The sequence below is a fragment of the Callospermophilus lateralis genome, chromosome 10 (genome assembly GCF_048772815.1).
Source record: "Callospermophilus lateralis isolate mCalLat2 chromosome 10, mCalLat2.hap1, whole genome shotgun sequence".
Lineage (NCBI taxonomy): Eukaryota > Metazoa > Chordata > Mammalia > Rodentia > Sciuridae > Callospermophilus > Callospermophilus lateralis.
Window position 1 is genome coordinate 51,958,326 of NC_135314.1, and position 27,743 is coordinate 51,986,068.

Here is a 27,743-nt window from a genome sequence, read left to right on the forward strand (position 1 = left end):
AAAGGATTAAATAAGATATGTATGTCAAGTGCCTGGTACTTAGTGGTCATGTAGGAAAAGCAGCTACTGTCATGATCATTATTTTTGTTCATATAGCTCCATTTTTAGTTTGTTCAGACAGTTGAACATATTATAATTTACATTATAATAATAAATGTTATCCTCAGCAGACACGAACCTGTGGATCCAAGTAGCACCTGTTGGGAAGTCATTGCAGGATCTTGGTCCAGTGTTTGGCAACAGTTTGATCTGAAGATGGCAGTTTGGGTGATTTGGAGCAGCCTCAGCCTGCTGCGAGTGCTATGGTGTCTTCTTCCGCAGACGGGCTACGTGCACCCGGATGAGTTCTTCCAGTCACCAGAAGTCATGGCAGGTAAAGTTCTCATGTGGTTAAGACAAGCAGCAGCTGAGTGGCTGAGAGGCTGATTGGCTATTTAGTGGGTGAGGGAAAGCACATCTGTACAGAAGAGCAGTAACTCCACAAGCAAAGCTGTTTTAGCCTCTCTGGGACCACAGCTTGGGAGTGGGGACTCACATCTTCTTCCTGAGTGGCAACACTGACCTTCTGGATGATTCTGATGAAACACCAGCCTCTTTGATGTTTTCCTGCTTGGACCAACAGGTCATTCAGAATGAAAGCTATGATGGACTCCTTAACGGAAGGATGAGAGTTGGGCTTTCCCAGTGTCTGGGGAAGCTTACACAGAGTTGTGATCTGAGAATATGAAAAATTTCCCACTGTAGTTCAAGGAAGAAGAGAGGGAACCCAGACATGGGATACTCACTTGGTAGAACTTATCCACTAGGGGCTGGGGATGTAGCTTAGTGGTAGAGCACTTGCCTAATATGTGTGAAGCTCTGGGTTCAATCCCAGCACTGCAGAAAACAAACAAAACCAAAATTTACTAGGTGGTGAAAGGTATATCAAGAGGATGGTTGCCAGGATCTATGAGGACTTTTGGATGCTATCAGTGTGTGACTTCCTCCTCGTGGTTCAAGATCGTAGCTTTCAAGTCTAAAACTGTCTTTCTAGCAAACAGGAAATGGACATGCCTACTCCCTTTAAGGTCACATTTTGTAAATCATATGCTTTTTGTCCATTTCCATCCCACTGGTCAGACACTTGACTACACTTAGTTGCAAAGGAAGCTAGGAAACAAAGTTTTTGTATCTGATTAAGTGTTCAGCTAAAGATACTAAGACAGGAAGGGGGATTTGCTATCTCTGCCACATGAATCAGTAGGTAGATTTGGATTTTAAATTGAAAATTTTAGTCTTATGTCCTAAGTGTTTTTTTAAACCTGAATTGTATACAGCAGCTGGATTGACTTGACACTAGATTTTCTGTTTCCCTTTCACCTTCTGATATAGATCAAATGGCCAAAAGACTGGAGGAATAAGTAGCAGAAGCAAAGAGCCTGAATGATCCCCAGGCCATATAATCAGCTCTAACAGCCAGCAAGGTTATCAAGCATGAAATGCTATGGACAGTGGGGTTTGGACTGGAGATGCAGAAATTAAAATTTGTTCCCTTATCCCAAACAATGAGCTATGGAACACTGGGGAACAGGGTCACAGATCAACCTCAAGCAGCAAGTATTTTTGAAATTATATAAATACTGCTTGAATTCCTTTTTCTTGTAAAAATTTAAGTATCATAAACAAAACTAAGATTATATTTGTCCATAACCCTCATTGCTTGTTCTCTGTCCCTACACTCACAACCTCTTTTCCTGACAAAAATCTTTCTTAGAGATGAGTTCTGATCCTAGAAATATCAAAAAAGGAATGAAGTCTCCCCTGCTCCCTACCACACCCTTGCAGGGTACACTGTCACCTAATCTCCCAAGTACTGTTCCCTTTGTCTCCAACAGAGTGTGGCCTCAACCACCTTGAGTTCCTCTATATTAGTTTCTACTGCTGTATGACAAGCCATCACAAACCTAGCAGTTTAAAATTACAGTTTGAAATTAAATTATTAGTTTGCAGTTTTGTAGATCAGAAGTCCAGCATTGGGATCTTTGCTCAGGGTGTCACAAGGTTGAAATCAAGGTAAGGACTGGACTGAGTTCTTTTTTTTTTTTTCAGATTTTTAAAATAGATTTTTATTTTTTAAAAAAGTTAATTGAACATTACAGGAAAAATAAAAACACAAGCAAAGAACAAAATCATTCAGTCACAAGCAGCTTAGTTGGATGTGTCCCTCTAGGTTGTGTGTGTATATACACAATATCCCATTTTGTGTGACTGAGATCGTAGTGTATCATGCTTTTGGACTGAGTTCTTGTCTGGAAGCTCTGAGGAAATATCTGCTTCCAAGCTCATTCTTATTGACAGAATTTAATTCACTTCAATTATGGGACTGTAGTCCCTAGCTCTTAATTTCTGGAGGCTGCCCACCCTCCTTGCCAACAGTCCCTTCCTTCTTTAAGCCAGTAGGGGCATATCAATGCTTTGAATCGCTGCTTGCTTCTTCTGCATCCAGCTGTAGAAAATTCTTTGCTGTTAAAGGGCTGCTGTGATGAGGTTAGGCCCATCCAATAGTCTCCTATTTCAGTCAGTACTCCCATATAACCTAACCTAACCTAACCACAGGAGTAAAATCTAAACTGTATTAGTCCAAGGGGTACAAGAAATGTCCACTAGAGGGTGGGGAGTTTAGGGTGCCATCCTAAAATTCTGCCCAGAGCTGGAAACTGGCTCACCTCCGCCTCTTTCTCTGCAGAGGACATCCTGGGCGTGCAGGCTTCACGGCCCTGGGAGTTTTACCCCAGCAGCTCCTGCCGCACGGTGGTCTTCCCACTGCTGACCTCTGGCTCTGCCTTCTGGTTGCTCAGGCTCTGGGAAGAGTTGGGACTGTGGCCTGGCCTGATGAGTGGCTATGTGCTGCTGGTAGGGCCCCGACTCCTCCTCACCACCCTCTCCTTTGCCCTGGATGGGGCTGTGTACCACCTGGCCCCGCAGTGGGGGGCAGATCGCTGGAACGCCCTGGCCCTGCTGTCTGGTTCCTACGTCACCCTGGTTTTCTACACAAGGACCTTCTCCAACACCATCGAGGGACTGCTCTTCACATGGCTGCTGGTGCTGGTGTCCCCTCATGTGGCATGGAGCCCCACACCCAAGAAGCCTACCTCATGTCCATGGTGGTACAACTGGCTTCTTGGGGCCATCGTGGCTGCTGGCTTCTTCAACCGGCCCACCTTTCTGGCCTTTGCTCTGATCCCCCTCTTCATCTGGGGCACTCGTGGAGTCAAGGACCCTGGCTTCAAGTCCCTGATCTGGGAAGCTCTGGTGCTGCTCCCTGGGGCAGCACTCACTACAATAGTATTTGTGGCCATGGACAGCTGGTACTATTCCAGCATCTCAAGATCCAGTAGCCTTGTCCTTACACCTGTCAACTTTTTACAGTACAACCTGGATCCCCAAAACCTTGCAAGGCACGGCACACATGTGCGACTCACTCACCTAGTAGTCAATGGCTTCCTGCTCTTTGGGGTGCTACATGCCCAGGCACTACAGGCTGCTTGGCAACAGTTGCAAGTCAGCCTCCAGGCATTTGCACAAATGGGCCTCCAGAGGGCCCTAAGGGCCCAGAGCCTGCTGTCCAGTCCCAGGTCTTGCCTCCTTCTCCTCTACTTCACACCCCTGGCCCTGCTGTCTGCTTTTAGCCACCAGGAGGCTCGATTCCTGATTCCCCTCCTGGTCCCCCTAGTCCTGCTTTGTAGTCCACAAACCCAACCTGTGCCTTGGAAGGGGACCCTGGTCCTCTTTAATGCCCTAGGTGCCCTCTTCTTTGGCTGCCTGCATCAGGGAGGCCTGGTACCTGGCTTAAAATACCTGGAGCAGGTGGTCCATGCACCTGTGCTCTCAGGCATGCCAACCCACTACACACTCCTTTTTACTCATACCTACATGCCCCCCCAGCATCTCCTCCACCTCCCAGGCCTGGAGTCATCTGTAGAGGTGGTGGACATGGGTGGAAATGAGGACTGGGTACTTTGCCAAGCACTTAACAACCTTACCAGACAACCAGCTTGCCAGGTGGCTGGTGGGCCATGGCTCTGCCGCCTCTTTGTGGTGACCCCTGGGACGACCAGGCATACCGTGGAGAAATGCAGCTTTCCCCTCAAGAATGAGACACTCATGTTTCCCCACCTGACCCTGGAGGACCCACCAGTTCTGTCCTCTCTGCTGAGTGGGGCTTGGAGGGACCACCTTAGTCTTCACATCATGGAACTGGAGCAGCCACTGCCCAAGATTCAGCTATAGAATCTATGCTACTCCACCTTGTATGAAGGCAGCTGGGCTGTGACATAGGGCCCTGGTCCTCCTTCAGGATCCCCACTGCTGCCTCTTCTGAACAACCAACAGCCATTGGTTGTTCTGCCCTCTGGGTAAGCCCATTCCCTTTTCCTTCAGACACCAAAGATCTGCCCAGTCACGGTTCTGCTGCCAAGGTCCCAATAATCCTGGTATAATCAATGGCATCTAATGTCTGTTCCTGCCCTATGCCTTCCAGCCACTGCAATGTTTTAAATATACAATAGTACCTGATTGTGAAAAGACAATGCACTGCTAATGACATTCCTGAATGACCTCTCCCAAACTTGCCACAATGCTTTACCTCTTTGGTCTCCTAAGGACTGGCATGTTGAGGCCTTGCAGACACATGAGAGATTATGATGAAGGAGAGAATAAGTGGCTCAGATTCAGGGATCCAAGTTCAAGTTCCTGGTCTGCTACTCAATGACTTTTGAGAAGGCCCCTTCTATTCATCCAGCCATCTTCAAATCTGTTCAGATAAGAGAATCCCTGAGATGTCTGTCAGAAAATATCATTCTTGGAACCCACAGCACATGTCCCCTGGATCAACAGGCATGTTTCTCACAAAGCTCTTTGAACATGGAATGGTATTGTATTTAATGGCACTTTGTGTCTGCACTCTCAATGTTTGGTCATTACCAAAACAAGTCATTCTGAAAAAAATTTCCAGCACTGTCTTCTACTTCTGTCCTTGAAAGGTGGTGGGAAACTCTCCAGCCATTTCTACATCTTACCCTTAAGAATCATTCTCCCAGAAGCTGCAGGCATAGCTTAGTGATACAGTGACTGTTTAGCAGACTGGAGGCCCTGGGTTCAATTCCCAGCACACCCACAAATTATTCTCCCACAATCCTGTATCTGAGGCCCTCTCAGTCTGCCCCAATGGGAACTGAGAACTCACAATGCTTTATCAGTATCTGTAACCAGTCTAAAACTTTTCCTATGGCTTCAAACTTTCTAGGTTGCATGATTAACTGTGTAGCTTAAGTAGACATGATCAGAAATTTTGCTTGAAGCCTCAAAGTGACAGCATTTCCCACAGGAGAGGCAGTATATTCATGCCTGGTGGTACTGAAGAAGGCAATTCCTAAGAAGTAAGGTAAATGCTGCAGAGAGCTGTGATTAAGGACATAGGTGCCTGTTGTCAAATGCCTATGCTGACACCCCATTCTGCCAGGCTTTGGGGACTTGAGAAGTGGGCCCCATTTTCTCATTATGAATGTGCTTGTAAGGAGTTAGATAAATCACAGAATGCAATTAGCAAGTGCCAGCACAGAACAGCATTCAATGTGTTAACCATATTACCATGAGCCTACAATCCCCAGGATTCCCAATCTATCTTGTCAGAGAAGTACCACACTTATGCCTTTTAATCAGCTCACACATTTAATCAGAGAATTTGGCAGCTGCAAAGTTGTCTTTCAATCCACAATCTTCTCTGGAATTAGTACCTGGCTGTACCGGTGCAGCCGCAGCAGCATCTATCAAGAATTCTAGTTCCATTTGCAGAGGACAGGCGCTCTTTCTGGATGTGTGTTCATGGCTCTCTGTGTTATACCTGGGTCCAGCCTACCTGTGAGTCTTTAAAAGCTTTCTCCACATTGTACCCTGCTCAATCACGAGATTTCGACGAAGATGTCGGTTTGGCCAGAGCTCTTAAGAGCCGGACGTCTGAAGGTCGATAATCTGAATCAGGATTCGAAGCTGTGAGCAGGGCCTGGGAGGACTGCTTAACGCCAAGGTCGGTGTACCGCACAAATGGGAAAGTAGGCGACCTCGGACCATCCCAGTCCAAGCTTACGAGTTTGCCCCGGGGCCCCTATGGTTATCTGACGGTGGCCGCGGGCGGTCCCGGAGACCTCGACGTAGCTCCTGGGTAAAAGTGTCTCTGAATCGTGCAACGCGGCGGCCTAGGGAGCTCACGGGCTCGGCAGCGACTTTCCGTAGGCGGCGGGCCGCGTCCTGGCCGCGCAGCTGCGCTTGCAGCAGTGCGAAAGCCGTGAGCTGGGCCGCACGCCGGATGGGCCGCGACTCAGACAGACGTTCCACCAACTGCGGGCTGTGCAGCAGAGCAGCCAACAGACGCCGGAGGACCATCCTTTTCTGAGCACCCCGGAACAGGGAACACGCTGTTCTCGCCTTCCGATCGGCCGCCTCAGACGACGGACCACGTGTGCGCCCGAGTGATGACGACACTGCCGCGCTGGGATTGGATCCGACGACTTCCACTTTCTATTGCCCTCCGCGCGCTTCCGCTTCCGCCAGAGCCGCGGCTCTCCGGTTGATCCCTGAGTTGCGCGTCCTTGTCGACCTCTCTGCACTATGTCGGGTGGCCTCCTGAAGGCGCTGCGCAGCGACTCCTACGTGGAGCTGAGCCAGTACCGGGACCAGCACTTCCGGGTGAGGAGAGCCGGGCCGCGAGAGGGTCAGGCCCTGGGCCAGAACGCTGAGGAACGGTTTGCACTTGTCTCATTGTGTCGTCTCGCATTCTGCTTGGTGTACTGAAATGTAAAGTGGGGTCTTAGTGCCTGCTGGGAAGCAGGGGTTGGATGCCTGAAGGGCGTTTGCGTTTCACTGAAGCCACTTTGATAGAAAGGGACTATCAGACTCGCTTTCCCATTGCCTTGCAGCCGCTGCCTGTACCTGGGCCAGTGCAGAGGTTCGAGCGGCAGAGTGGTGGCTTGTTTTCACAGACTGCCTGGGAAATTGTGATGACAGGAATGGGGTTCCCTATTCACTCCCAGGGTATGTGGAGGCGCATTATCCAGATACCGGAGCTTTTATTGTTATTTTTTATTTTTTTAAAAAAATCAACCAATGCCCTTTGGCGCTCTGAATCTTTTCTTTAGTACGATTATTCAACAAAATTCTCCATTTTGGTGGGACACATGGAGGCCTCCGAGTGGAGAAAGGGGATAGCCAACCTGAGCACGTTGATAACTGGATATGAAGATCAGATAATTGCTGGATTTCAGAAGAGGGAAATTTTAGTTTAGGGTATGTCACACCATTCTGTGGAAAGGGGAGAGGGCTGCAGGTAATCTTTTCTGAATTAGTAAAGGTGGGGGTGGGATTGCGTGCTCTCGCCACTCAACCTAATTATTTAATGGGGATTAGACATAGGGGTGCTTTACCACTGACCTACTTCTCCAGCCCTGTTTAAATTTTTTTTGAGGGGGGGTGGCTGGTGTCTCTGCGTTGCCCAGGCTACCTCGAACTTGAGATCCTCCTACAGGTGTGCGACAACTCACCCTGCAACTCAGTTATTTCATAAACGTTTACCCGGTGCTGTTGTCAAAGCATTCCTCTGAGCCCCAGGAGGGATGGGGGAAATGCAGTTTCTGCATCCTAAGAACTCAAACCTCTAGTAGGGATTGTAAATGGAGGCAAATAAAATCTAAAGGAGAAACCAGGAGTAGAGAGGGACAGGTTTTAAGCATTCAGAAAAGGAGACATTCCCCTTGCAACTGGGAAGGGAAGTGCATATAAGAGAAGGTAGGTGTGTAGAATGTGTTTGTACCTGGTACCGGGAATTTGAGGCCAAATTGAAGACACACTTACATTTCAGTTTTAAAATGCTATGTGCCAGGCAGGGTGAGGTGGTGCACACCTATGATTCCACCAATTTGGGAGGCTGAAGCAGGAGGATCCCATGTTTGAGGCAGCTTCAGCAACTTAGCAAAGACACCGTCTCAAAATAAAAAATAAAAAGGGCCCCTGGTTAAGTGCCCCTGGGTTCAACCATCCCCTACAAAACAAAACAACACCAAAACGTGCCAAGCATGATTTTTACTTCTGCAACTTTTACAGTTCTTTTAGTTCCACATCATGACCATCTTGTGTCAGCATCTATCCTGCAAGATTAAAATTGAAAGGGTTCATTTCTACAATCTAAAGTCTACTATTTTAGATGTAGTATGTCATGTGGAATATCTAGGGTACCCTAAATGGAATCCACATTAATATCATACCTTAAGTATACCATAGTTGTTTTAACTAAGATATAGACTCTGCGCCAATTCTCCCGAAACCCCAGTGAGAACTCAACAGGAACTCCAAAGTAGTGGGCGTCCAAGGCAGCAGGATCCACCCTAATCCCGGAGCTGCCCTAATCCCAGAGCAGGGTCACCTTTCAACCATTCCCTCTAGCAAAATGCCAGGTGTCATTCCGACTAAACTGGCTCTCAACAATCTGGATCAGAAGGGTCTGAGAATAGGTCTACTGATTGGCCTTCTGTTTAATCATATTTGTCCTCAATGTGTCAATTCAGCATCTAAAGTATCAATGTCTCACTCATGATGAGCCATCTTGTCCCCAGGGATTGTCAGGTGTATTGACTAAAGCTCAGTTATACTTCTGTCTCTGGATTCATCCTGTCTTCAAATTAGAAAGCCTGTTAAGAAAGTGCGAGGTGTGGTGGCCCACATCTGTAATCCCAGCTACTTCAGAGGCTGAGGCAGGAGGATTACAAGTTGAAGGCCAGCCTGTCTCAAAATGAAAAGGGCTGGGGATGTCTTTCAGTGGTATAGTGCCCATGGGGCTCAATATCCAGCACTGAAAAAAAAAAATTTCTCCTACGCTCAGAAGAAAAAAATACATGAGCATATAAATTATTAATGCAGTTGTTGTTTTGGATAGTCTCTATAGGAATATTACCAGGAGAATACTAGCTCTAGAAATAATAATTATTATTTTTTACTACAGAGGATAAATGGGACCTTGCTAATATAATGGGTCAAGGTCTGGAATTTAGACTTGGGCCATTAGAGAAGGATCCAGTGCTCAGGACTTTAGTATGCAAGAAAAAAGGCATGCTACTTGTACGTAGCCTGGGGCAGGAGAGAGGGAAGGCTGAAAGCCTTTTCTCTCCACTAAAAGCAGTCTGGATCTCATATAAGTCCTTCACAGAATGTGAATACCTCCTGCACCACCCCTCCTTTTGACAAGGTATTTGCAGTATTTGGTGGGTGAGAGAATCTGATTTCTTTTTTCTTTTCCCCTGGGTACTGGGGATTTAACTCAGGGGCACTCAACCATTGAGCTACATCCTTAGTCCTATTTTTTTTTTTTTTTGTATTTTATTTAGAGACAGGGTCTCACTGAATTGTTTAGTGCCTTGCTTTTTGCTGAGGCTGGCTTCGATCCTCCTGTTTCAGCCTCCCAAGCCACTGAGATTACAGGCGTGTGCCACCATGCCCAGTGAGAATCTGATTTCTAAAGGAGAATTAATGATTCTCCAACTCATGCTGAGAATTGAACCCAGAAGTGCTCTACCAGTGAGCTAAACCCAGCTTTTTTGAGACAGGGTCTCACCAAGTTGCACAGGCTGGCCTAGAACTTGCAATCGTCCTGCCTCAGCCTACTCAGTAGCTGGAATTACAGGCATGTACCATCACATTTGGCCTCGGACATTATTTTAAAAACCATACATAGGAATATTATTTAAGCAAAAGTTGCAATGTTTGTCTCTGAAATTCCAGGGTGACAATGAAGAACAAGAAAAATTACTGAAGAAAAGCTGTACATTGTATGTTGGAAATCTTTCTTTTTATACAACTGAAGAACAAATTTATGAACTCTTCAGCAAAAGTGGTGACATAAAGAAGATAATTATGGGTCTGGATAAAGTAAAAAAAACAGCATGTGGATTCTGTTTTGTGGAGTATCCTTCCTGGTGTCTAATGTAACTGTTGAACCAAGGTACAGCTCAGAGTGGTTGGCTGCCTGTTTTTGAAAAACTGGATATTAGCTTTATCCCTATGCTTGTCTGTACCTTTTCTTCCATTTGTCTACATTTGGATGCTGTGAAAACTGGTAATTTTGTGTTCTATTCTGAATTCATGTTTTGTTTTCTGGTACTGGGAATTGAACCCAGGACCTTGCACACTGTATGCCAGCTCTCTATCATTGAGGTATATCACAGCCCTATCAGCTTTTTTCAGTCTCTGATCATTAGCTAATGGCCTTTTCATGTATGCTCCTTTCCTATCATTTTAATGGGATCTTGAGAAGAAAGAATGCATTCATTCTTATCAGCTTAAACCAGAAGTCCTGCTTCTGAACCCATTCACTTTTTTTCGAGTTAGAGCTCCCTATGTTGCCCAGGCTTTCTCAAACTCCTGGGCTCAAATGATCCTTGTGCCTCAGCTTATGAGTAGCTAGGACTACAGGTGTGTACCCAGCCCCACTTGGATTTTTTCTTAAAGTTGCAAATTTTGTCTCTGAAATTCTAGGGTGACAATGAAGAACAAGAAAAATTACTGAAGAAAAGCTGTACATTGTATGTTGGAAATCTTTTTACATAACTGAAGAACACATTTATGATGGAAAGTATCAAAAAGAGACTGCTAGTGCTAGTTGTTTTTCTCTAGCATTTATTTCATTCATTTAACAAAGATTACTGAATGCCTACTATGTTCTAGGCATTATATAGGTGCTAGATACGAATTCTATCAAGTGTTTCCCTACTTGTGTAAAGATGAGAAAAAAGTCTAAATCAGCATTTCCCAAACCCAGCTGTTAATCAGAATTGCTTTTATTTTTTTATTACTACTTTTTAAAATATATTTTTTAGTTGTTGGTGGACCTTTATTTTATTTACTTGTATGTGGTGTTGAGAATTGAACCCAGTGTCCCACGCATGCTAGGCAAGTGCACTATCACTGAGCCACAACCCCAGTCCTCAGAATTGCTTTTAGAGATTTTTAAAAAAACCATGTAGAGTAAAACTGATTAAATGTTTGAGAACTCCTAACCTGGTTAATACTTTGAAATTTTTCCATCTAGTGAAATGTAGTGGTACTTCCATACACACTGTGACCTCTTTTTATGAAGACTGTTCTTTAATATCAGCACCCAATTTGGATGCCAATTCTTGGATAAGAAGTGCATAGTTTGTGGTTTAAACTTGCAGTGAACATATTTTATAAATTTTGCAACTCAAAATACGGAGACAAGGCTGAGGATATTGCTCTAGTGGTAGCTTGCCTGGCATGCACAAGGCCCTGGGTTTGATCCCCAGCACCACATATGCAAAAAAAAAAAAGGGATTGACCAAATAAATATTAATAGGGATAGCCAGGAAATCATAACCAAGATAGCCCTACATAAGTATTATATTTTCTTTACCTAAGTGCTTTTGGTCCAGTAGGCTTGTGTAAGCTGAATATAGTCTTTGAACTCCATCTGACTGGATTTGTTTTTGTACTTTTTCCTTAACAATTCAGGTTCATTTAGATGCTTCCCCAAACATTTGGAGAAATGCAATGTTCCTTAACACTTAAACTTAAGATACTATTCAAGAGCAGATGCAGAAAATGCCATGCGGTATATAAATGGAACACGTCTGGATGACCGGATCATTCGCACAGACTGGGATGCAGGTTTTAAGGAGGGCAGGCAGTATGGACGTGGGCGATCAGGGGGCCAGGTATGCAGTCTCTGGGCCAAACCCTGCCTAGGATTCTAGTCATAATGATAGTTGTTTTTTCGAATTGTTTTTACTCTTTTTCTAATTTCTGCCTATAACCCTGGAGAAAACCACCCATTGGTTTTGGTGAATTTTTTTAAACCTTGAAATAGCATATGCTATTCATTTCAATAAGCTCTTGTTGTTGAACTTCTGCTAGGGGCTAGGTATTTTACATCTGTGTCTACAACGAAAGCAAAATACACTGAAAATGGTTTGTCTTAGAGTCTAATACAGGGGTGTACCCTCAGTGGTGGGGCACTTGCCAAGCAAGTGTGAGGTCCTAGGTTCAGTCCCCAGTACCATATGCACACACCAAACAAACCCAAAACCAAACCCCCAAACACCACAGAACCCAATACACAGGTTTGTCTGCATGTTCATATGACATCTGAAAAGGTTCAGCTATTTGTCTGACATGTTGTGGGCAGTGCATGTTATACCAGTCTTCTCTATATTGTACTTTGTGTATTCTTTTTCATTTAAGGTTCGAGATGAGTATCGACAAGACTATGATGCTGGGAGAGGTGGCTATGGAAAGCTGGCACAAAAGCAGTGAGTGGTGAGAGCCCCATCAGTGCAAAATTCCCTCCACTGGCCTGTTGTTTGTTGAAGAACATTACCCACAGTCTGATCAATGTCTCTGCTGAGCTAGAAGCCTTTACATGGTTTCCTCTGAAAATTATTAAAGGACAATACAAAAGAATGCCTTTAATTCTAGTCTTAGAATATTAGTCATGTGTCAAGTTACCAGATGATTTTCTGTTACCAGGTCTAAAATTGTGTTCTCTGGGGATGTGGCTCAGATACAGTGCCTACTTCACATGTGCAAGATCCTGGTTTGATCCCCAGAAACATCCACCCACTCCCCACACACAAAGTGTTCCTTAGCAACAGGTTTGATTTATAATGTTGATTTTTCTGTCGGCCAAAAATGCCACACTTTTTAAAGGAAGATGGAAAAATGTAAAAACTTGTTTTACCATGTTTGTGTCTTAAGTAGGTTCATGATCTACATTGGGGCCTGGAATGATTATTTTTTAAAATTTAAGTTTGCATGAGATAAAGTTTAATAAATGGAATTTTGCTGTGTGGTATAGCTTTGTTCTAAATTAGCAACAGGTGTTTGACAACTGAATAGAATTCAACATTGAAAACAAATTCAATCTCTAAAGGGTCAAGGGACTTCCCTAAATAGTTGGCATAGAAGTAAGTAAACCTGAGATGGTCTCAGGGACATGTCCTGCTTCTATTCCTTACATATTCAGAAACTAGGTACAGGGTTTGAAAATTATACACATTTTTCAAAAGATGTTTTACCTAAAGCTAGCAACAACAAGAAGTAAGGATTTGTAATAGAGAACCTCACATATTCTAGTGGGTGTGGTGAGTGGGGGAAGACACTATTAGTAGAAAATGTAAGTTAAGGGATTGCCTTGACATGACAAAGTGTGCTGTAAGGGCCATCAGATTTATTCTTTCCATTTTAATTAGTCTTTGGAATAGAATGGGTTCTTTTTAGAAGAGCTTGATGATTGAGAGAATACTTTACAAAAACAGAGGAAGGCTTCCTAAAGAAAGTGTCTATTTCAGCTACTTCTCATACTGAAGTCTGTTTTATTTTTCCCAAATTGTCCATACTGTGGCTCAAGCCAGGGGATTAGAGAGAATTTATTTTACATTTGTAAGGCAAGAGATGATTTCTGATATTATATGTGAGTATAATTTTCCCTGATATGAAAAAAATGTGAATTATTTTTCAAAGTATCTTCCAGTAGTTTGTGAAAATTGGGGCTGAACATGAACAGCTTTCATGTTACAGTAAATGTGGGTTTTCTCATTAAATTCCAAACTGTTTGAATTTTTTATAAAGAGGCATAACAGTTGTTAGTGCTTAGGAATAAACCATTTGCACACATTTAATCAGGACACAGTATTCATTTTTAGAATGTTTTTACACTGTAGTTTAAACTAATATTTTGTATTCTTGTGTGGTGAAAAAACTCAGATTCTACAGGCCTTAAAACCAAAGACTGTGATTCTTATTTGAATTGTCTTCTATAACAGATTTCAATAAAGCTGGACCAACTTATTGTCTTGGCCTCTTTCCTCACCTATAAAAAGGGACTTGTTCTAGAACTCTTTTACTCTGGGCTGTCTGTAAATGAGTTTGGGGAGACTCTGAATAGATATGCAAAATTTACATGTTCGTTTCAATATGACATTTGTATCTAGTTATGGCTTCACGTGAAGAAAGAACATGTACGTTCTTATGAAAACAATTTAGTATTGAATTAAGGGAACCTGATGTTTTTTAGGCTTGAGGATGCTAAATGATCTTTCTTTGTGTCCTCTTTCCTATTTCTCACTTTAATCAGAAAAGTGAGAACTAGGACATATATGCTAGGTAGGTTTATGGAATATAATAGTGGGGGAGTGCCAGATATAGCCAGATTGGGATCTATAGAATTATTTGGGAATTACATTATTAGCTAAAGTGTAAAACATGCAACTTGTTTTAGAGTTCTGCAATCCAATGTGATAGCCCCTGGCCTAATGTGGCTGTTTAATAAAAATAAAATTAAACATTCAACTTCTCAGTTACATGAACCACATTTTAAGTGCTTAATAGACAATGTGCTAGTGATTGTTATAGTAAATGAAAACAACATTTCCAGCATTGCAGAAAATTCAGTGGGACAGTGGTGCTCTAAGGGTAGGCTGCTTAGGGCCTACACTAGTCACTGTTCTTAAGCCTTGTTATGACTGGAGTGTATTAAGGAAAACATACTACTCACCAAGCAGTACACATTATCCAACACAAGAGAACATGAGTTTATAAAGGCATTTAGTTTATTTTTCAAAAAAATACTTTGCTAGAAGGGTTGAGTACTGTAATTTTACATGATCATAATCTTTTTAAATTCTTTTCTGACCAACAAGTACCATTTAAGTGAACAACTTGTCTAGGTCTGCTTTTGTAACACCCAATACAATTAGTACTTCTCCGATGGTATTCCCTAGGTCTTAATTATCTGTAGGCCAGGAGGCACAGCCTAGCACATAGCAAAGTATGTGCTTTATGACTGCCAATTAACTTGTTTTTTTTTAATATGATTAAGGAGAGCAGGTAACTGGCATATCGAATTCAACTATAAATTTACCATTTCTTGCCTGAAAGGTTGTGAATCTCCCAGACCCCCCTCCCCCCACCAATTACTTAACCCAGGGAAGCAGTGAACTACAACTGTAGAGGAAAAAGGGCAACATATCAGGTGAGGGCCGGCTGTGTCCCAGTTAGATCTGTTATTGTTTTGTTCCAACTATAAACTCAAGATGACCATGTTACTCACATTCAACAGTAAGTAGAAAATACAAGGCAAAGCCAAAAATATGTGGGGATTACTGGCAACAACTGCTTCCTTTTTCTTCCTTAAAAAGGCTAACCGAAAGTTGATTCTCTCTGATTCTTGATAAAACTAAAAGACGCATTAAATATATGTTCATTGCTACAGATTTAACAAAAAGAAAGGCCACCAGAAAGAAGCAACTATAACCTGGTAAATTTGCCCATAGAGACAACTAGACAGCTGGTTGAAGGCTTGTCATAAATTGTTCTTCTGTGCAAGGTCTGCACTCGGCCCCCAAACCATAAGATCTGTCTTGTGGGCAGCCAGACAGTTCAGTGCCAGGCCAGTGATGGTAACTCAACGCTTTTCGCCAACAGCCCAGAAGTGTTTCAAAAATGCCTTTGTTGCAAGGAAGCAATTACTGCAAACATCAGGACAAAAGACTATCTAGGACTTTAGCTAAATAGGGGTTTATATCTAATTACAAGAAGTAAAAGCAATTAAGTGTGCTGAAACCAAGTTTCATGATAGACAGAAACATTTTAAAAACAGACTTAAAATATTCAACTTTAGGCTAAACCATGCCAGGTACCTCAGGATGCCCTATGATGTTGGAAGTGAAAGAGTAACTAGATATGGACAGCGTACTTAAGGTCTCTGTGATCATTCCTGCACGCCCCAGTGCTGATAATGATGATCATATTTTACACTGGAGGAAGTGTGGCAACTCAAGCTCTGGGCATTACGATTCTTGTAGGAGGGCTAGGCATGTGGCTCAGTGGTAGAGCACTTGCCTAGCTCACAGGAGGCCCTGGGTTCAATCCCCAGCATTGCCAAAAGAAAAAAATTCTTTGTGTTTTTGCAGAAATTTTTCTCTTCTGCATGGTGTGTCTATCAGTGGGGAAGTGAGATACTCCCTCATTCTGAAGTATGAGGCATTTGGAGTCAATAGGCTAGTTACTTACTGGTTACTTTGCAACAACCCCACCAAAAAAAAAAAAAAAAAAAAAAGCAAATGTCTCATACATTTTGAAAGATCCCATGTTCGCATAATTATGTCTGGAAACCTTAAGACAACATCTCCACACTATAAATTCTCATCTTCCCTTATGGTGACACAACCTTACCTCTAGTAGCATAAAGTGCCTCTACTCCCAGTATTTAACAAAGTAAGAAACAGTGACCTGCTTTTATACTAAGGAACTTGAGTCTGGAGGAATTGGGAGAGGCTGCTTCCCAGTGTCAACACTGGTTTACATGCATGTGCATGTAAACAGTCTGACTCAACCCTCAACTGCTGGCAGTCAGCCTTGTTTCAATCATAACTTACAGCCAAGTTAAAGCATTTTAGCTTTTTCTTTTCAACACACACCTAAACAGGCACAGATTCAAGTATCTTCTGCCATGTATTTGGTAGTTTTCTGAGTAAACATTTGAATTTGTTACCAATATATTTTCCTCCCCTAGTTCAGAAAAGATAATTGGGTAGTTTAACATGTATCCTTCCTTATTTCCTTTCCTTTCAAATATGTCACAAAAGGCCAGATAAAAGATCTAAGATCCATTACTTTCATCTCAGTGCAGCTAACTATAAGGAAAGGGACCACATTACAGCCTGTCCCCTGAAGATAGATCAACAAAAGGGAAAAAAGTAACTCCCATGCTAAAATGTCAGGATTAGTTGTGCAGAAGCCAAGTGAGCCCTGAATGAGGGGAGATCACTAGAGAGGAGGGAAACAATTCTAATATATTACTGCACTCCTTGGGAACCAAGTTTTCTTTATTACATTCCCTCTTCTCCCCATGCATCTGCAAAAGAAGTCAGCCTTCAATTTTGAATGTTCATATTTCAGATACACTAGAAATAGAAATGTATTAAGTAAATCTTAAATTCTCCCATATGGGAGGCAACACAAGGAAAGTAGCAACTTAAAAATTACTTCTCAAAAGGCTGAATATCTCATTTGTTTGACTACTGATTTGACAAGACACCAAGCTTTTTCATAGGTCAAAATCAGAAAAACACAGGTTATTAAATAAATGTCTCATTATAAGATTTAGGCTATGCATTGTAATTCCTAAGACCAGGACTGAAATCTCATTTGATAAGGTATCTGGCCCCAGTCACTGCCTTTTTCTCATACTTTAATCAACTCTTCCAAAGTAGGCTCTTTGCTTGCAAGTGGGCCTCCATGGACAGAACACACCCATCACTTTACAGCCAACTTCCATCTCACCCTTCAAAAGGAATGCATTTCATTTTCTAGGACTCCCTTGGAGAGGGAAGTAAGTGAAAGGTGCTGCTGGTAAAAGTAAAACAGAACTGGCTTTGTCAAAACCTCTCCTAGCTACCCTTTATGTCCCAGGGAACACTGACTACTCCGAGTTATACTGAATCAAAAAACATTTGCATTTTTAGGTTCTGAGATTAAATTTTAAACCTGTATTCAGTTCACGCTAACTAAGTTTCAAAAGCTGCACCAAATCTACTAGGCTTTTTTTTTTAATACTCTTCACTGCATGCTCTGTCTATATGCATGCGTTTGGATAATAAATATTAAATATGGGAGGGACGCGCGGAATCCATAAAATTAAAAATGAAACCAAACTGAATATTAAAAAAGTACATGGTAGTTGGAGAAATGAATAAGGGCAAAAAATAAATTTGAGGTAACAACAGTGGCCCAACACCACTGATCTGAATATCTGTAAAAATTCAAATGAGTGTTTGGAGATTCAAGTAACAAACCATCTGTTCCAACTTGGTCAGACTTGCAGAGCACTGCGGAGTCAGTCCAGCAGCCGGCATTCACACAGCTCCTTGTAAATTCTCTTCCGCACACGGGGCATGTCTTCTTGAGAAAACTGGAAAGGCTGCTCTAAAGCGAGGCACTTGCAGTACTGCAAAGGTCCCAGAAACATGTAAATGGCACATGAGGTTGCACAACAGCCCAGCACCAGATGCAGACCTGATAGAGTCTAAGATTGTATTATAAAGTTTACAGAAACTTGTGACAACATGGTGCTTTACAACATTTATCTCCAAATTATAGTATGGTGTATAGCTAAGGCTCACCCTCCCTCCAGGCCTAACACTGTGAAAAGCACCAACTGATGAAGAGGCTCTAATTCTCAAAGTACAATCTGCTGAAAATGCAATAGATCTTACATAGCCTTTGGGAACCTGAATCTTGTTTACAAACCCCAAACATTTATGAAGTTATGAATAAACCAATCTTCCAAGATCTTCACAAATCTTTAAATTTCACAGATTAGATAATTTCCTTCATAAATGTGTGTATAACAGAAATTTTTCCATTGCGCTTTTAGACCATCCAGAGACCATGGAATGCAGTACTCTGGGAGTGGTGGAGCAGGACTGTTATCTCAATAACTTGGGAGGTTGAGGCAGGAGGATCACAAGTTCAAGGTCAGCCTTGGCAACTTAGTGAAATCCTGTCTCAATATTATTAAAAAAAAAAAAGGTAGTGGTGATGGTGGCTGGGGATGTAGCTTAGTGGCAAAGCACTCCTGGGTTCAATCCCAGTACCACAAACAAAAACAAAAACCAGTGGCAGGCAACCAGCAGGTCTTTGACATCCAATAATTAGATTTTATTTATTTATTCAGTATTTGGGATCGAACTCAGGAGCTACCTATCATTGAGCTACATCCCCAACTCTTTTTATTTTTTGAGACAGGGTCTTGTTAAGTTGCCTAGGCTGGCCCCAAACTTGCAATTCCTCACCCAGCCTCGACAGTCACTGGGATTATAGGCATCTACCACCATATCCAGCCTGCCAATGTTGTTTTTATTTTATTAAGTTAATCCTTTAAATGCCAATGATCTATGATACAAAACAACCCAAGTCAGTCTCTAGTATAGCTCACTACTAATCTCTGATAAAAGACATGGATGATATCTATTTTCCATTCTTGTCTTGACATGTGGTTCTTCCTAATGATAACAACTGAAAATGCACTATTGCATCTCAACAACAAAGGGAGAAAAAGGAAAGTATTCTGTTGCCTATATCTAGTATCATGTACAGGGACTGCCATCTCCCTTTCTAAATACAACAAACTTATATCACAAACTGTAAATTCAAAACAAAATAAAACAAAACAAACAAACAAAAAACAGTATTTCTTTACCTGGAGCACAAAGACTCCACAGTCACTGTCATTTTTCTGTTGTGGAATACACTGAGGGGAAAAACAAAAAGGTCATTAAAATAAGATCAAGTACTTCTTTCCTCTTTAGATAAACACGACAAAACAGAATGAGATAGGAAACCTGTCTCTGTCCAGGACAGCTGGTATCGTGTTCATTTTATAAAGGCATCTGGCCACATGAAAAGTGCTATCAAAGGTATCCACAAATTATAAAACAATATTTTACCTAAATATGGGAAATGAAATGAAAACCCTATTTTAAAAACATCTATTTGGATACTTAGTTTTGCAATCAGTTCACTGACAAGTAAAAATGGAACTGTGGATGATCACAGAACATTTGCCTGAACTCTGAACACTTAGATGGTAACAATTCTGCTTAGCAGTCTTCACTTTTCATCTCTATAAAGCTCCCAAAACAACTGGTTATTGTATTCTGCCTCAAGTAGGAATATGAAAGATATTGGCTAAATTTAGAATACCTAGAATTCTAGCTGGGTAAATTCAGATAAAATTTACAAGTTTAGTTCTGGCTTGAACTGGTTTACTAGATGATTAGAAACAGAAAACTTGAGCTTAACTGTAAAATTTAATATATGGTTTAGTTCAAGGTTGAATTGATAAATCTTGATCCTTCTGGGACTGGGTTAAAGGTTATTTCAAGACTCTTGTCTATAACACTGGGTCAATGATTCAGACAGACCTGAGTTCAAGGACCTGCCTCTACCAATAGTTCTGAGGAAGGTCTTCTGAAGGTCACACTTCAGTTTTCTCATCTATAAAATAAAGATGCTGTTCATCTTTAAATGACCACCTACCTCACAGGTTATAAGGATCAAATGAGATCATTATATAAAAACACTTTAAAAACAATAAAATAAAGACTAAATTGTCAACACTGGTGTTCATGACAGGATTGAGATTATGCCCAGAAAGGCACTCTGGCCCATCAACACCTTTAATATCTAGAAACCATAACAGAGCTACATCCGAACTGTCCTCACGCTGAAGAACTAAGGACAGGCCTAGAAAGTAGCCCAGTACTCTTGCTCCCATAATGGACCCAATAGTCATTTAGCATTTCTCTGAGTCTGTAAGTGCCATGAGGCAAGAGGTAGGTGCCTAAATCCCCAGCCAAAATTCATTTTTCAGCAGAGCAACTACATCATTAGCAACTGTGCCAGGGATGAAAGGACTCAAGTTACCTGCTTTCAGCAAGCACTGGGCAATTGAGTAGCCAGATGATAAAGTACTAAATTGGCTTAATCTGAGTTGCCTCCCTAGAGTCTCCTCCAAGCTCTTTTTGGTCTCTGTCAGTAGTCTTGAAATGCTCTTACACACAACCGCCCCTTGGATCATTCCCTCCCCTGGACATACCCATTTTATTTGTATCACATACTTACCTTCGTAACAGCTGTCTGCCAACCCTGAAGAAATTCAGGTCTATTTTTTTCTCTGGCTTCAGTCAGCAAATACTTTCTTATATTCTGGTTAAAAAGAAACCACAACACAGATGCTGTGTTCCATGAGTTGGTGAAAAATGAAACCTGCCCGTAGCAGGTAGAAGCAAAGGAGGTGGCAACTGTGGCCCCACAAAATTGGGCAGTGTGTGCACGAAAGAGTTAGAGCTGGAACTTTATTTCAGAGCTTTCATATCGTTAAGGAGGACTCAGACCTCCTGTACTCAAGGTATGCACTCAAGAGTGTGGGCACTGGTATTTGCTTGATTAGAATATTTATTGAGATGGTTAGCCACCTTTCCCAGCAGTAAACTGGCAAGATAAAAAAGTCTTAATCAGTGCCAGTGCTGAAGAGAAGGAAGAAACTCGTGGCAGAAATCATTGACTAAAACTAAATGAAAAAAATCTAGCTGAAGATAAGTTTCTTAGTTTGGAAGGTGACAAGAACAGACAGTTATCTCTACCCATTCTGAATACTGAATATAGTCAAGGGCACTACTGAAATTTCTAGACTGCTGGAGTTTCAAAATATCTCTAATACCCTCAACCTCTTTGTGCATATTTCTCTCTGTATCAAGAGATTATGACTGCATGTTGCTCTTCTCCCTAAACAAGTAACTTCAAGTTCTCAGAATAACTACTATATATTAATTCACACATAGAATAACGGCAAAAAAGAGTTGGCCTTAAAAATAATCACCTACACCATCATTTACTAAGTATTTATAATGTGCTGAGTGCTGGGGATACAGTGGTAAAGAAAGCTATTTAAGTCCTTGCTCTCAGAGAATCTACACATTTGGAAATTTTAATAACATTTTTCATCAACTCTTTGGAAATACAGGCCCCCAACTTTCCTTCAGAGCCACTTTTATTACCCCCACATTTCCTTAAAACAACTGCCTAGCTTCACCTACCTGGATGACTCTGCTTGGCTTTAAATGACTTTTAGTTATCACCCCAAACAAATTGGTTCTCAGGGTCTTTCTCCAAATGTACCATGTTATTAGCCAATTGTAATCACTGGGATTATAGGCATGTGCCACTATACCTAGCTCACAACTGGCTTTTAAAAACGCAATGATCTTTCCCTGTTAGGATGTAAAGAACCACTATATTTTGTTTTGGTTTTGATGGTACTGGGGATTGAATCCAGGGTCTCGTACGTGATACCCAAGTGCTCTAAGACTGTGCTACATCCTCACCCCTTCTTTTAAATTTTATTTTGAGAGAGGATCTTGCTTAATTGTCCAGATTGTCCTTGAACTTGCTATCTTCCTGCCTCAGCCTCCCAAGTTGCTGAGATTATAGGTGCACACCCCCACACTCGGCTCAGAAGTTTTAAATTATGACATGGTTAATTTTATCAAACTATTCCTTATGTCTCTTTTTTGGGGGAGGGTTCTGTGTAAGAAAGCATTCCCTATTCTGAGAACACAGTATCGTCTATATTTTATTCAAATGCTTTTAGTTTTTAGTTTTGTTTTACAGTTAGGTATCTATTCCATCTGAAATGTTTTTATAATTAGCATAAATATGAAGCAAAGATCTATATTTACTAATTCTCCCAGTGTCATATTTGAATAGCCTATCTTTTCCTAACTTCATCATATACTAAATTCTCAAGTATGCATGAGTTATTTCTGGATTCTTCATGCTGTTCCAATCTATTTATCTACTCCTAAGCCAATATAATTATAGCTTTTTTTTTTTTTTTTTTTAAATATTGCTAGGGATCTGAGTGTGATGATGCACACCTGTAATCTCATCGACTTGGGAGGCTGAGGCAGCAGGATCACAAATTCAAGGCCAGCCACAGCAATTTAGTAAGATCCTCAGCAACTTAGCAAGAACCTGTCTTGGGGAGGTGGGTAGGAGAGGACCAGGGATGTAGCTCAGTGGTAAAAGCATCCCTGAGTTCAATCCCCAGTACCAAAAATTTTGTTAAAAAGCAGTTTTAAGGGGCTGGGGTTGTGGCTCAGCGGTAGAGTGCTCACCTAGCACATGCAAGGCCCTGGGTTTGATCCTCAGCATCACATAAAAATAAATACATAAAATAAAGGTATAAGAAAATAGTTTTTTTAAAAAAAGCAGTTTTAAGGGGAAGAGAAAAGGAAAAGAAAAAAAAAACAAAAAAAACAAAAAAACAAGGCTGACAAAATCAAATTAGGGCATGTATCTCAGAAGGGGATCCTGATCTTGGACAGCTACCTCTCACCTGTGGAGTCCTCTTACAGTTCTTTTCTTTACCAACAGTTTAGAGGACATTCACAACAGAAAATGTTCCTCTATGGTACTGACTTCTGCTGTTCTACCTAGAACTAAGATAGGACTGGGTCAATCACAGATTAAATGAAAAAAATAGGATATTAACTTACCTCTACACAAAACTTAAAATGAATGCCTTGGGAATCATAAAATGAAATAATTCGATTAGAGAGTGTCACAGTAATGAGAGACCAGTGGACTTCCAGGTGAATAGGGATCAATAGAAGACTCTTTTTAAACAAATCCACCTGATTAAGAGAAGAAAATGCAGCCGTCATCACAAAACCAACAACATACAGCAGCTTCTTTACTGACTTCTGACTTGTCCAAGGACATAAAAGTAGACAGTGTAGGCCAGAATTTGAACCCAGGTCTTATTTTTAAAGCCCATGCTTATAACTACTAAGCTATAACACACAATAAGAAAAATGAAGAAGTACTATTTTTCATTTAACCCACTAAAACTCTGTTTTATCAAATGATTTACCTTTTTCGTTCCCCGCCCCCCCGCCTTTTTTTTTTGGTACCAGGGATTGAACCCAAAGGTGCTCTACCACTAAGATATATCGCCAATCCTTTTTACTTTTTACTTAGAGACAGGGTCCCTTATTAAGTTGCCCAGTCTGGCTTCAAATTCACAATCCTTCTGCCTTAGTCTCCTGAGTCACTGGCCTTACCTAATTTTCTTGGGCACATTTTGACCTAGACTCAACGTTTTAGGAAATAAACATGGTACTGGAAAACAGAAAAGGTCTAAGTCTTTCACCTTTCTCTGGACTCGGGAAAACAGTTAATATCATGAGCTTCAAAACAAGTCTACTTAAGTTCAAATTCTTCCTCAACTATGAAATGCAGAAAGCAATAATACCTATCTTATGATGTTGTTGAGAATAATAATACTTGAAAAATGCATAAAACTGTGCTTTTAGTACATTGTAGATAGCCAATAAATCTTAGCTATTATCATTATTACTCCTTTGTCTTTCAGATGTCAAAATCAAGAACATCCTTAATAATATTTACATACCCTTTATATCTGAATCCATCTTTTACAATCTTAACATATCCTTTATATCCTAACACGTACAATTTAGAAATAGTTGCTATTCTATTAAAAAATCCAGTTATATCTTGGGTAATAGATGCTCCACTAAACATCCATAAAAGAGTGAATTTATTTATTTTTTAAAGTTAAAACAATGACAATACTATAAAGTATGTCAGATTCTTAAAAACCAATCTCTCAAGTCTTCTTTTTTGCTAATAATCAGATAATGTCATACTATAAATAAATCTTTTATCAGTCTATATGACCTTACAAGCAAAGCACTTTAGTGTTTTTGTTTTTCATTTTCTATATTTATAAACCTGGAGTTGGGGGAGTTGGGCAAAAGAAAATGTAGGGCCAGGGGTATAGCTCAGTGGTAAAGGGCTTGCTTAGTTAGCAAGTATTTGAAATATTTATTCAATCCTTAGCACCACCAAAAAAACCCAAAACAAAACCTAATAAGAAAATAGTTTGAGCATCCCTAAAGTTCTGAAACCACAAATGCTGCAAAATTCAACATTACTTTAGCATGATGATACCACAAGTAGAAAATTCTGCACATGAAATTATGTTATGGGTCACAGCCTAAACATAGTCACAGAGGCTGGGGGTATAACTCAATGGTGGAGCACTTGCCCAACATGCATAAGGCCCTGGGTACAATTCCCAGTACTGCAATTAAATAAATAAATAAATTTAAAAAATTAAAAAAAAATAATTAAACCCAAACACATATAACTAAAAATACTATATAAAATTTAATCTTCAGATTATGTATATAAGGTATACATTAACCATAAATGAATTTTAGTCTTGGGTCTCATCCCCAAGATATCTCATTATAAATATGAAAATACTCCAAAATGAAATCCAAAATCAAGCATTTTGAGTAAGGAATATTCAGTCTATATTAGATAAAATAGACACTGATCTTTTTTGAGGGGAGAAACAAGTCTTTTCTGTCAAACCAAAGAGACTTCATTTTAGTTAACTTCCTGGGCTCCCATTTTCTTGCAACTCAGCTGTCTTTCTAAAGTTAGTATTTCCTCAATAGTCAATTTGCACCTAAGATTGTGTAGTCAGCCCCAACCAATGTGTAATGGCCTAGTACCCCTGTGTCAGAGATAAAAGCCAAGCACACTGCCTGCTTGCAATGCCTGCTTTCAATTTTGATTGCTGTGTACCCTTCTGCACGTAGAAATAAAATTTTTGCCTTGCAGACAGAGCCAAATAAGTCTGTGAGTGTTTATTTGGTTCTTAGGGCTTCCAGGACTCATCTCCTACTCCATTAATTCCAACAACAGGGTCTTGTTAAATTACTTAGGCCTTGCTTAGTTGCAAGACTGGCCTAGAAGTTGTGATCCTCCTGCCTCACAATTAAACAATGAGATTCAAAAGAGAAAAAAAACTATTGCTGAGTACATGCCTATAATCCCAGTGGTTCCATAGGCTGACAAAGGAGGATCGAAAGTTCAAAGCCAGCCTCAGCAACTAAGCAATGACCTAAGTAACTAAGTGAGATCCTGTCTCAAAGGGTCTGGGGATATGACTCAGTAATTGAGTGACCCTGGGTTCAATCCCTGGTACCAAAACAAAACAAAACAACAACAACAAAAAAAAAAAACCCTATCACATTAAAAAGTCTGTTTCTAAGTAACATCGTATTGGCCTTAAAATTATCTTTCCACTCAAAGTGATTAATTTCCATTTCAAATCTAGAATAAAAAATTTAATACCTTTTTAGTCCATCTCTTAACTCCATTATATCCTTTGGTTACCAGCTGTCTATGAAAAAAGCTGTTGAAGAAGTGAACCTAGAAGAGACATCAAATATAAGGAATCAGATTACATTAGGCTGTGCCCAGATTTAACTTCAAAAGAAAATTAAAAAATTTAAAATATCTGAACACAAAATAATTTAAAAATACATATATATTCAAAAAATTTTTAAATAAAAATTTAATGTTCTAACATAAATAGACAAAAGGGAGAGAAAAGTTTCTTCAACTAGTAGTCAATATATAGGAAATATATTACTTGATTTATAGAAAATTCTGTTTAAATTTTTCATGAGAATGCTCTTACAGGTGTGGTCTATTGTCAGTGGGGTAGCAATTGGATTACCTGAATCCAATCAAGTAGAGACAAATGATAAATCTCTCCAAAATTTTTAAAAGATTGAACAACTGAAATAGTATCTGAAAACAAATGAGCAAACCAATACCTTGAACTCATGAGATATGGATTACAAAACTCTCCATCTGAAGGATGTGGATTTGAAGACTCCCATACAACTATAAGAAGGTCTTAGCACAATCATTTCTAGTACCAAAAATTACCCTTGCCATACAGAGTATCAGGTCCCACCTCCTTGGATTCAGATTCTGGCTTATAAGTGGTATTGGCTCATCTAAGTTAGTCTATACCATGGTCTTGAAGCAGGGCTCTAACTTGAAATCACTTTAGATAATAAGACTATTTAGTGTGTGGTTCTCAGAGTATGATCATTAGACTAGAAGAATCAGCATCACCTGGGAACTTGTTGGAAATCCAAATTCTCAGCCCAATTCCAGAGCTGCTAAATTTTAGCACAAACTAGCAATCTGGTTTTACAAACCTTTCATGTGATTCTGATGCACATTCACTGAGAACCATTCAGCTTAACATGGATAAAAAACAATCTGTTTAGTTATCTGTAAAAGCAGTGACTCTGTAACTCTGTTCTTTAGAATCATCTGGAGGACTTACTGAAACAGTGCTGGGCCCCAACTCCCGTTTCTGATTTAATAGAGCTGAGCTGGGGTCTAAGAATGTGTATTTCCATTAAGTCCCCAGGTGATATTGACACTGCTAGTCTGGGGACCACACCTTGAGAACTACTGCCTTTGAATATGTTTAGATTTAAACTTTTTGATGATTAAGAGCATTTCATAAAACAATCCAACATATTAGCTTCATGATTTGAATTTATAATGCATAATGAATTTATGATTATAAGTGGAAAGCTATCAAAGTTTTCTATATTGAAAAATGGTACTAGAATCTGCAATTAGTTATATTTATCTGTTTAAGTTTTTTGTTTGTTTGTTTTTGCAGGACTGGGGACCGAACCCAGAGGTGCTCTACCACTGAACCATATCCCCAGCTCTTTTTATTTTTGAGACAGGTCTCGCTAACCTGCCTCAGCATCCTGACTAGCTAAGTTACGAGATTTAAGAAATGGAAAAGTTCTGCTGCTCATCAGGTATTTGAGTTTTCAGAAAAAAGATATCAAATTTAAAAATCATTTTAATATGTAACAAAGCTCTTAAGAGAATTTAGAGCTGGATTATCTATTTGAATTGATTAAAATTAAAAAAAAAGAGAGAAAAGGTGAAGATGAGTAATATTTTACATTTTTATAAAGAGGGTAAGACTTTAGTTGATTGGTTGATTTAACTGAATCCAGGAGCACTTTTATTGAGCTGCATCCCCAGTCCTTTTTATTCTTCATTCTGAGACAGGGTCTTGCCAAGTTACCCAGGATGACCTCAAAGTTATAATCCTCTCACCTCAGCCCCTTTATTAATAAACAAAAAAAGTCCCCTTATCAATAAAAATACCTACCTAGATACAAATAAGAAAGAAAACATTACTACTGTGACTTTCT

The 27,743-nt window shown here is 40.5% G+C and overlaps 4 protein-coding genes and 1 non-coding gene across 11 annotated transcripts in view; 3 read left to right on the plus strand and 2 right to left on the minus strand.

The window, feature by feature from the left end:
- Positions 1-226: 226 nt before the first annotated feature.
- Pigz (phosphatidylinositol glycan anchor biosynthesis class Z (Gwada blood group)) lies at positions 227-4,981 on the plus strand. Of its 2 annotated transcripts, none has more exons than XM_076868686.1 (2): positions 227-373; positions 2,726-4,981. In XM_076868686.1, the coding sequence occupies exons 1-2, from the start codon at positions 256-258 to the stop codon at positions 4,267-4,269; spliced, it is 1,662 nt and encodes a 553-aa protein (XP_076724801.1). In that variant the 5' UTR covers positions 227-255; the 3' UTR covers positions 4,270-4,981. The 2 variants fall into 2 exon arrangements, 1 of the variants encoding a protein (XP_076724801.1); XR_013092521.1 differs by lacking the exon at positions 227-373 and adding an exon at positions 1,404-2,052 and having other exon boundaries at positions 2,726-2,796.
- A 709-nt stretch (positions 4,982-5,690) lies between these two features.
- On the minus strand, positions 5,691-6,611 carry Ncbp2as2 (NCBP2 antisense 2 (head to head)). The gene has a single exon (XM_076868685.1). It carries the CDS (start codon positions 6,418-6,420, stop codon positions 6,121-6,123), a length of 300 nt encoding a protein of 99 aa, XP_076724800.1. The 5' UTR covers positions 6,421-6,611; the 3' UTR covers positions 5,691-6,120.
- Ncbp2 (nuclear cap binding protein subunit 2) lies at positions 6,564-13,885 on the plus strand. 4 transcript variants are annotated; one of them, XM_076868680.1, is made up of 4 exons: positions 6,564-6,723; positions 9,805-9,986; positions 11,615-11,753; positions 12,280-13,885. In XM_076868680.1, exons 1-4 carry the CDS (start codon positions 6,646-6,648, stop codon positions 12,349-12,351), a joined length of 471 nt encoding a protein of 156 aa, XP_076724795.1. In that variant the 5' UTR covers positions 6,564-6,645; the 3' UTR covers positions 12,352-13,885. The 4 variants fall into 4 exon arrangements, with proteins under 4 accessions (XP_076724795.1, XP_076724797.1, XP_076724796.1 ...); XM_076868682.1 differs by having other exon boundaries at positions 6,696-6,779; XM_076868681.1 differs by having other exon boundaries at positions 6,707-6,831.
- A 738-nt stretch (positions 13,886-14,623) lies between these two features.
- The window catches only part of LOC143408242 (sentrin-specific protease 5), a 38,221-nt gene continuing 25,101 nt past the window's right edge, over positions 14,624-27,743 (minus strand). For 2 of the 3 annotated variants that reach the window (XM_076867752.1, XM_076867753.1), the window contains exons 6-10: positions 25,831-25,908; positions 23,157-23,294; positions 20,722-20,805; positions 19,298-19,348; positions 14,624-18,043 (exon numbers count right to left, since the gene is read on the minus strand). In XM_076867752.1, coding sequence (XP_076723867.1) covers positions 17,933-18,043; positions 19,298-19,348; positions 20,722-20,805; positions 23,157-23,294; positions 25,831-25,908 — 462 coding nt within the window. In that variant the 3' untranslated portion in view covers positions 14,624-17,932. The remainder of the gene's footprint in view (positions 18,044-19,297; positions 19,349-20,721; positions 20,806-23,156; positions 23,295-25,830; positions 25,909-27,743) is intronic. The other variant, XM_076867754.1, reaches the window with a different exon arrangement.
- Positions 15,908-15,978, plus strand: Trnaa-agc (transfer RNA alanine (anticodon AGC)). Its single transcript has one exon. It is a non-coding gene; the product is annotated as a tRNA-Ala (tRNA).

Coding starts and splice junctions, on each gene's coding strand:
- Ncbp2 (XM_076868680.1), top strand. CDS start 6,646: ATGTCGGGTGGCCTCCTGAAGGCGCTGCGCAGCGACTCCTACGTGGAG. Junction 6,724..9,804: donor ACCGGGACCAGCACTTCCGG/GTGAGGAGAGCC, acceptor CTGAAATTCCAG/GGTGACAATGAAGAACAAGA. Junction 11,754..12,279: donor GTGGGCGATCAGGGGGCCAG/GTATGCAGTCTC, acceptor TTTTCATTTAAG/GTTCGAGATGAGTATCGACA.
- Pigz (XM_076868686.1), top strand. CDS start 256: ATGGCAGTTTGGGTGATTTGGAGCAGCCTCAGCCTGCTGCGAGTGCTA. Junction 374..2,725: donor GTCACCAGAAGTCATGGCAG/GTAAAGTTCTCA, acceptor CTTTCTCTGCAG/AGGACATCCTGGGCGTGCAG.
- Ncbp2as2 (XM_076868685.1), bottom strand. CDS start 6,420: ATGGTCCTCCGGCGTCTGTTGGCTGCTCTGCTGCACAGCCCGCAGTTG.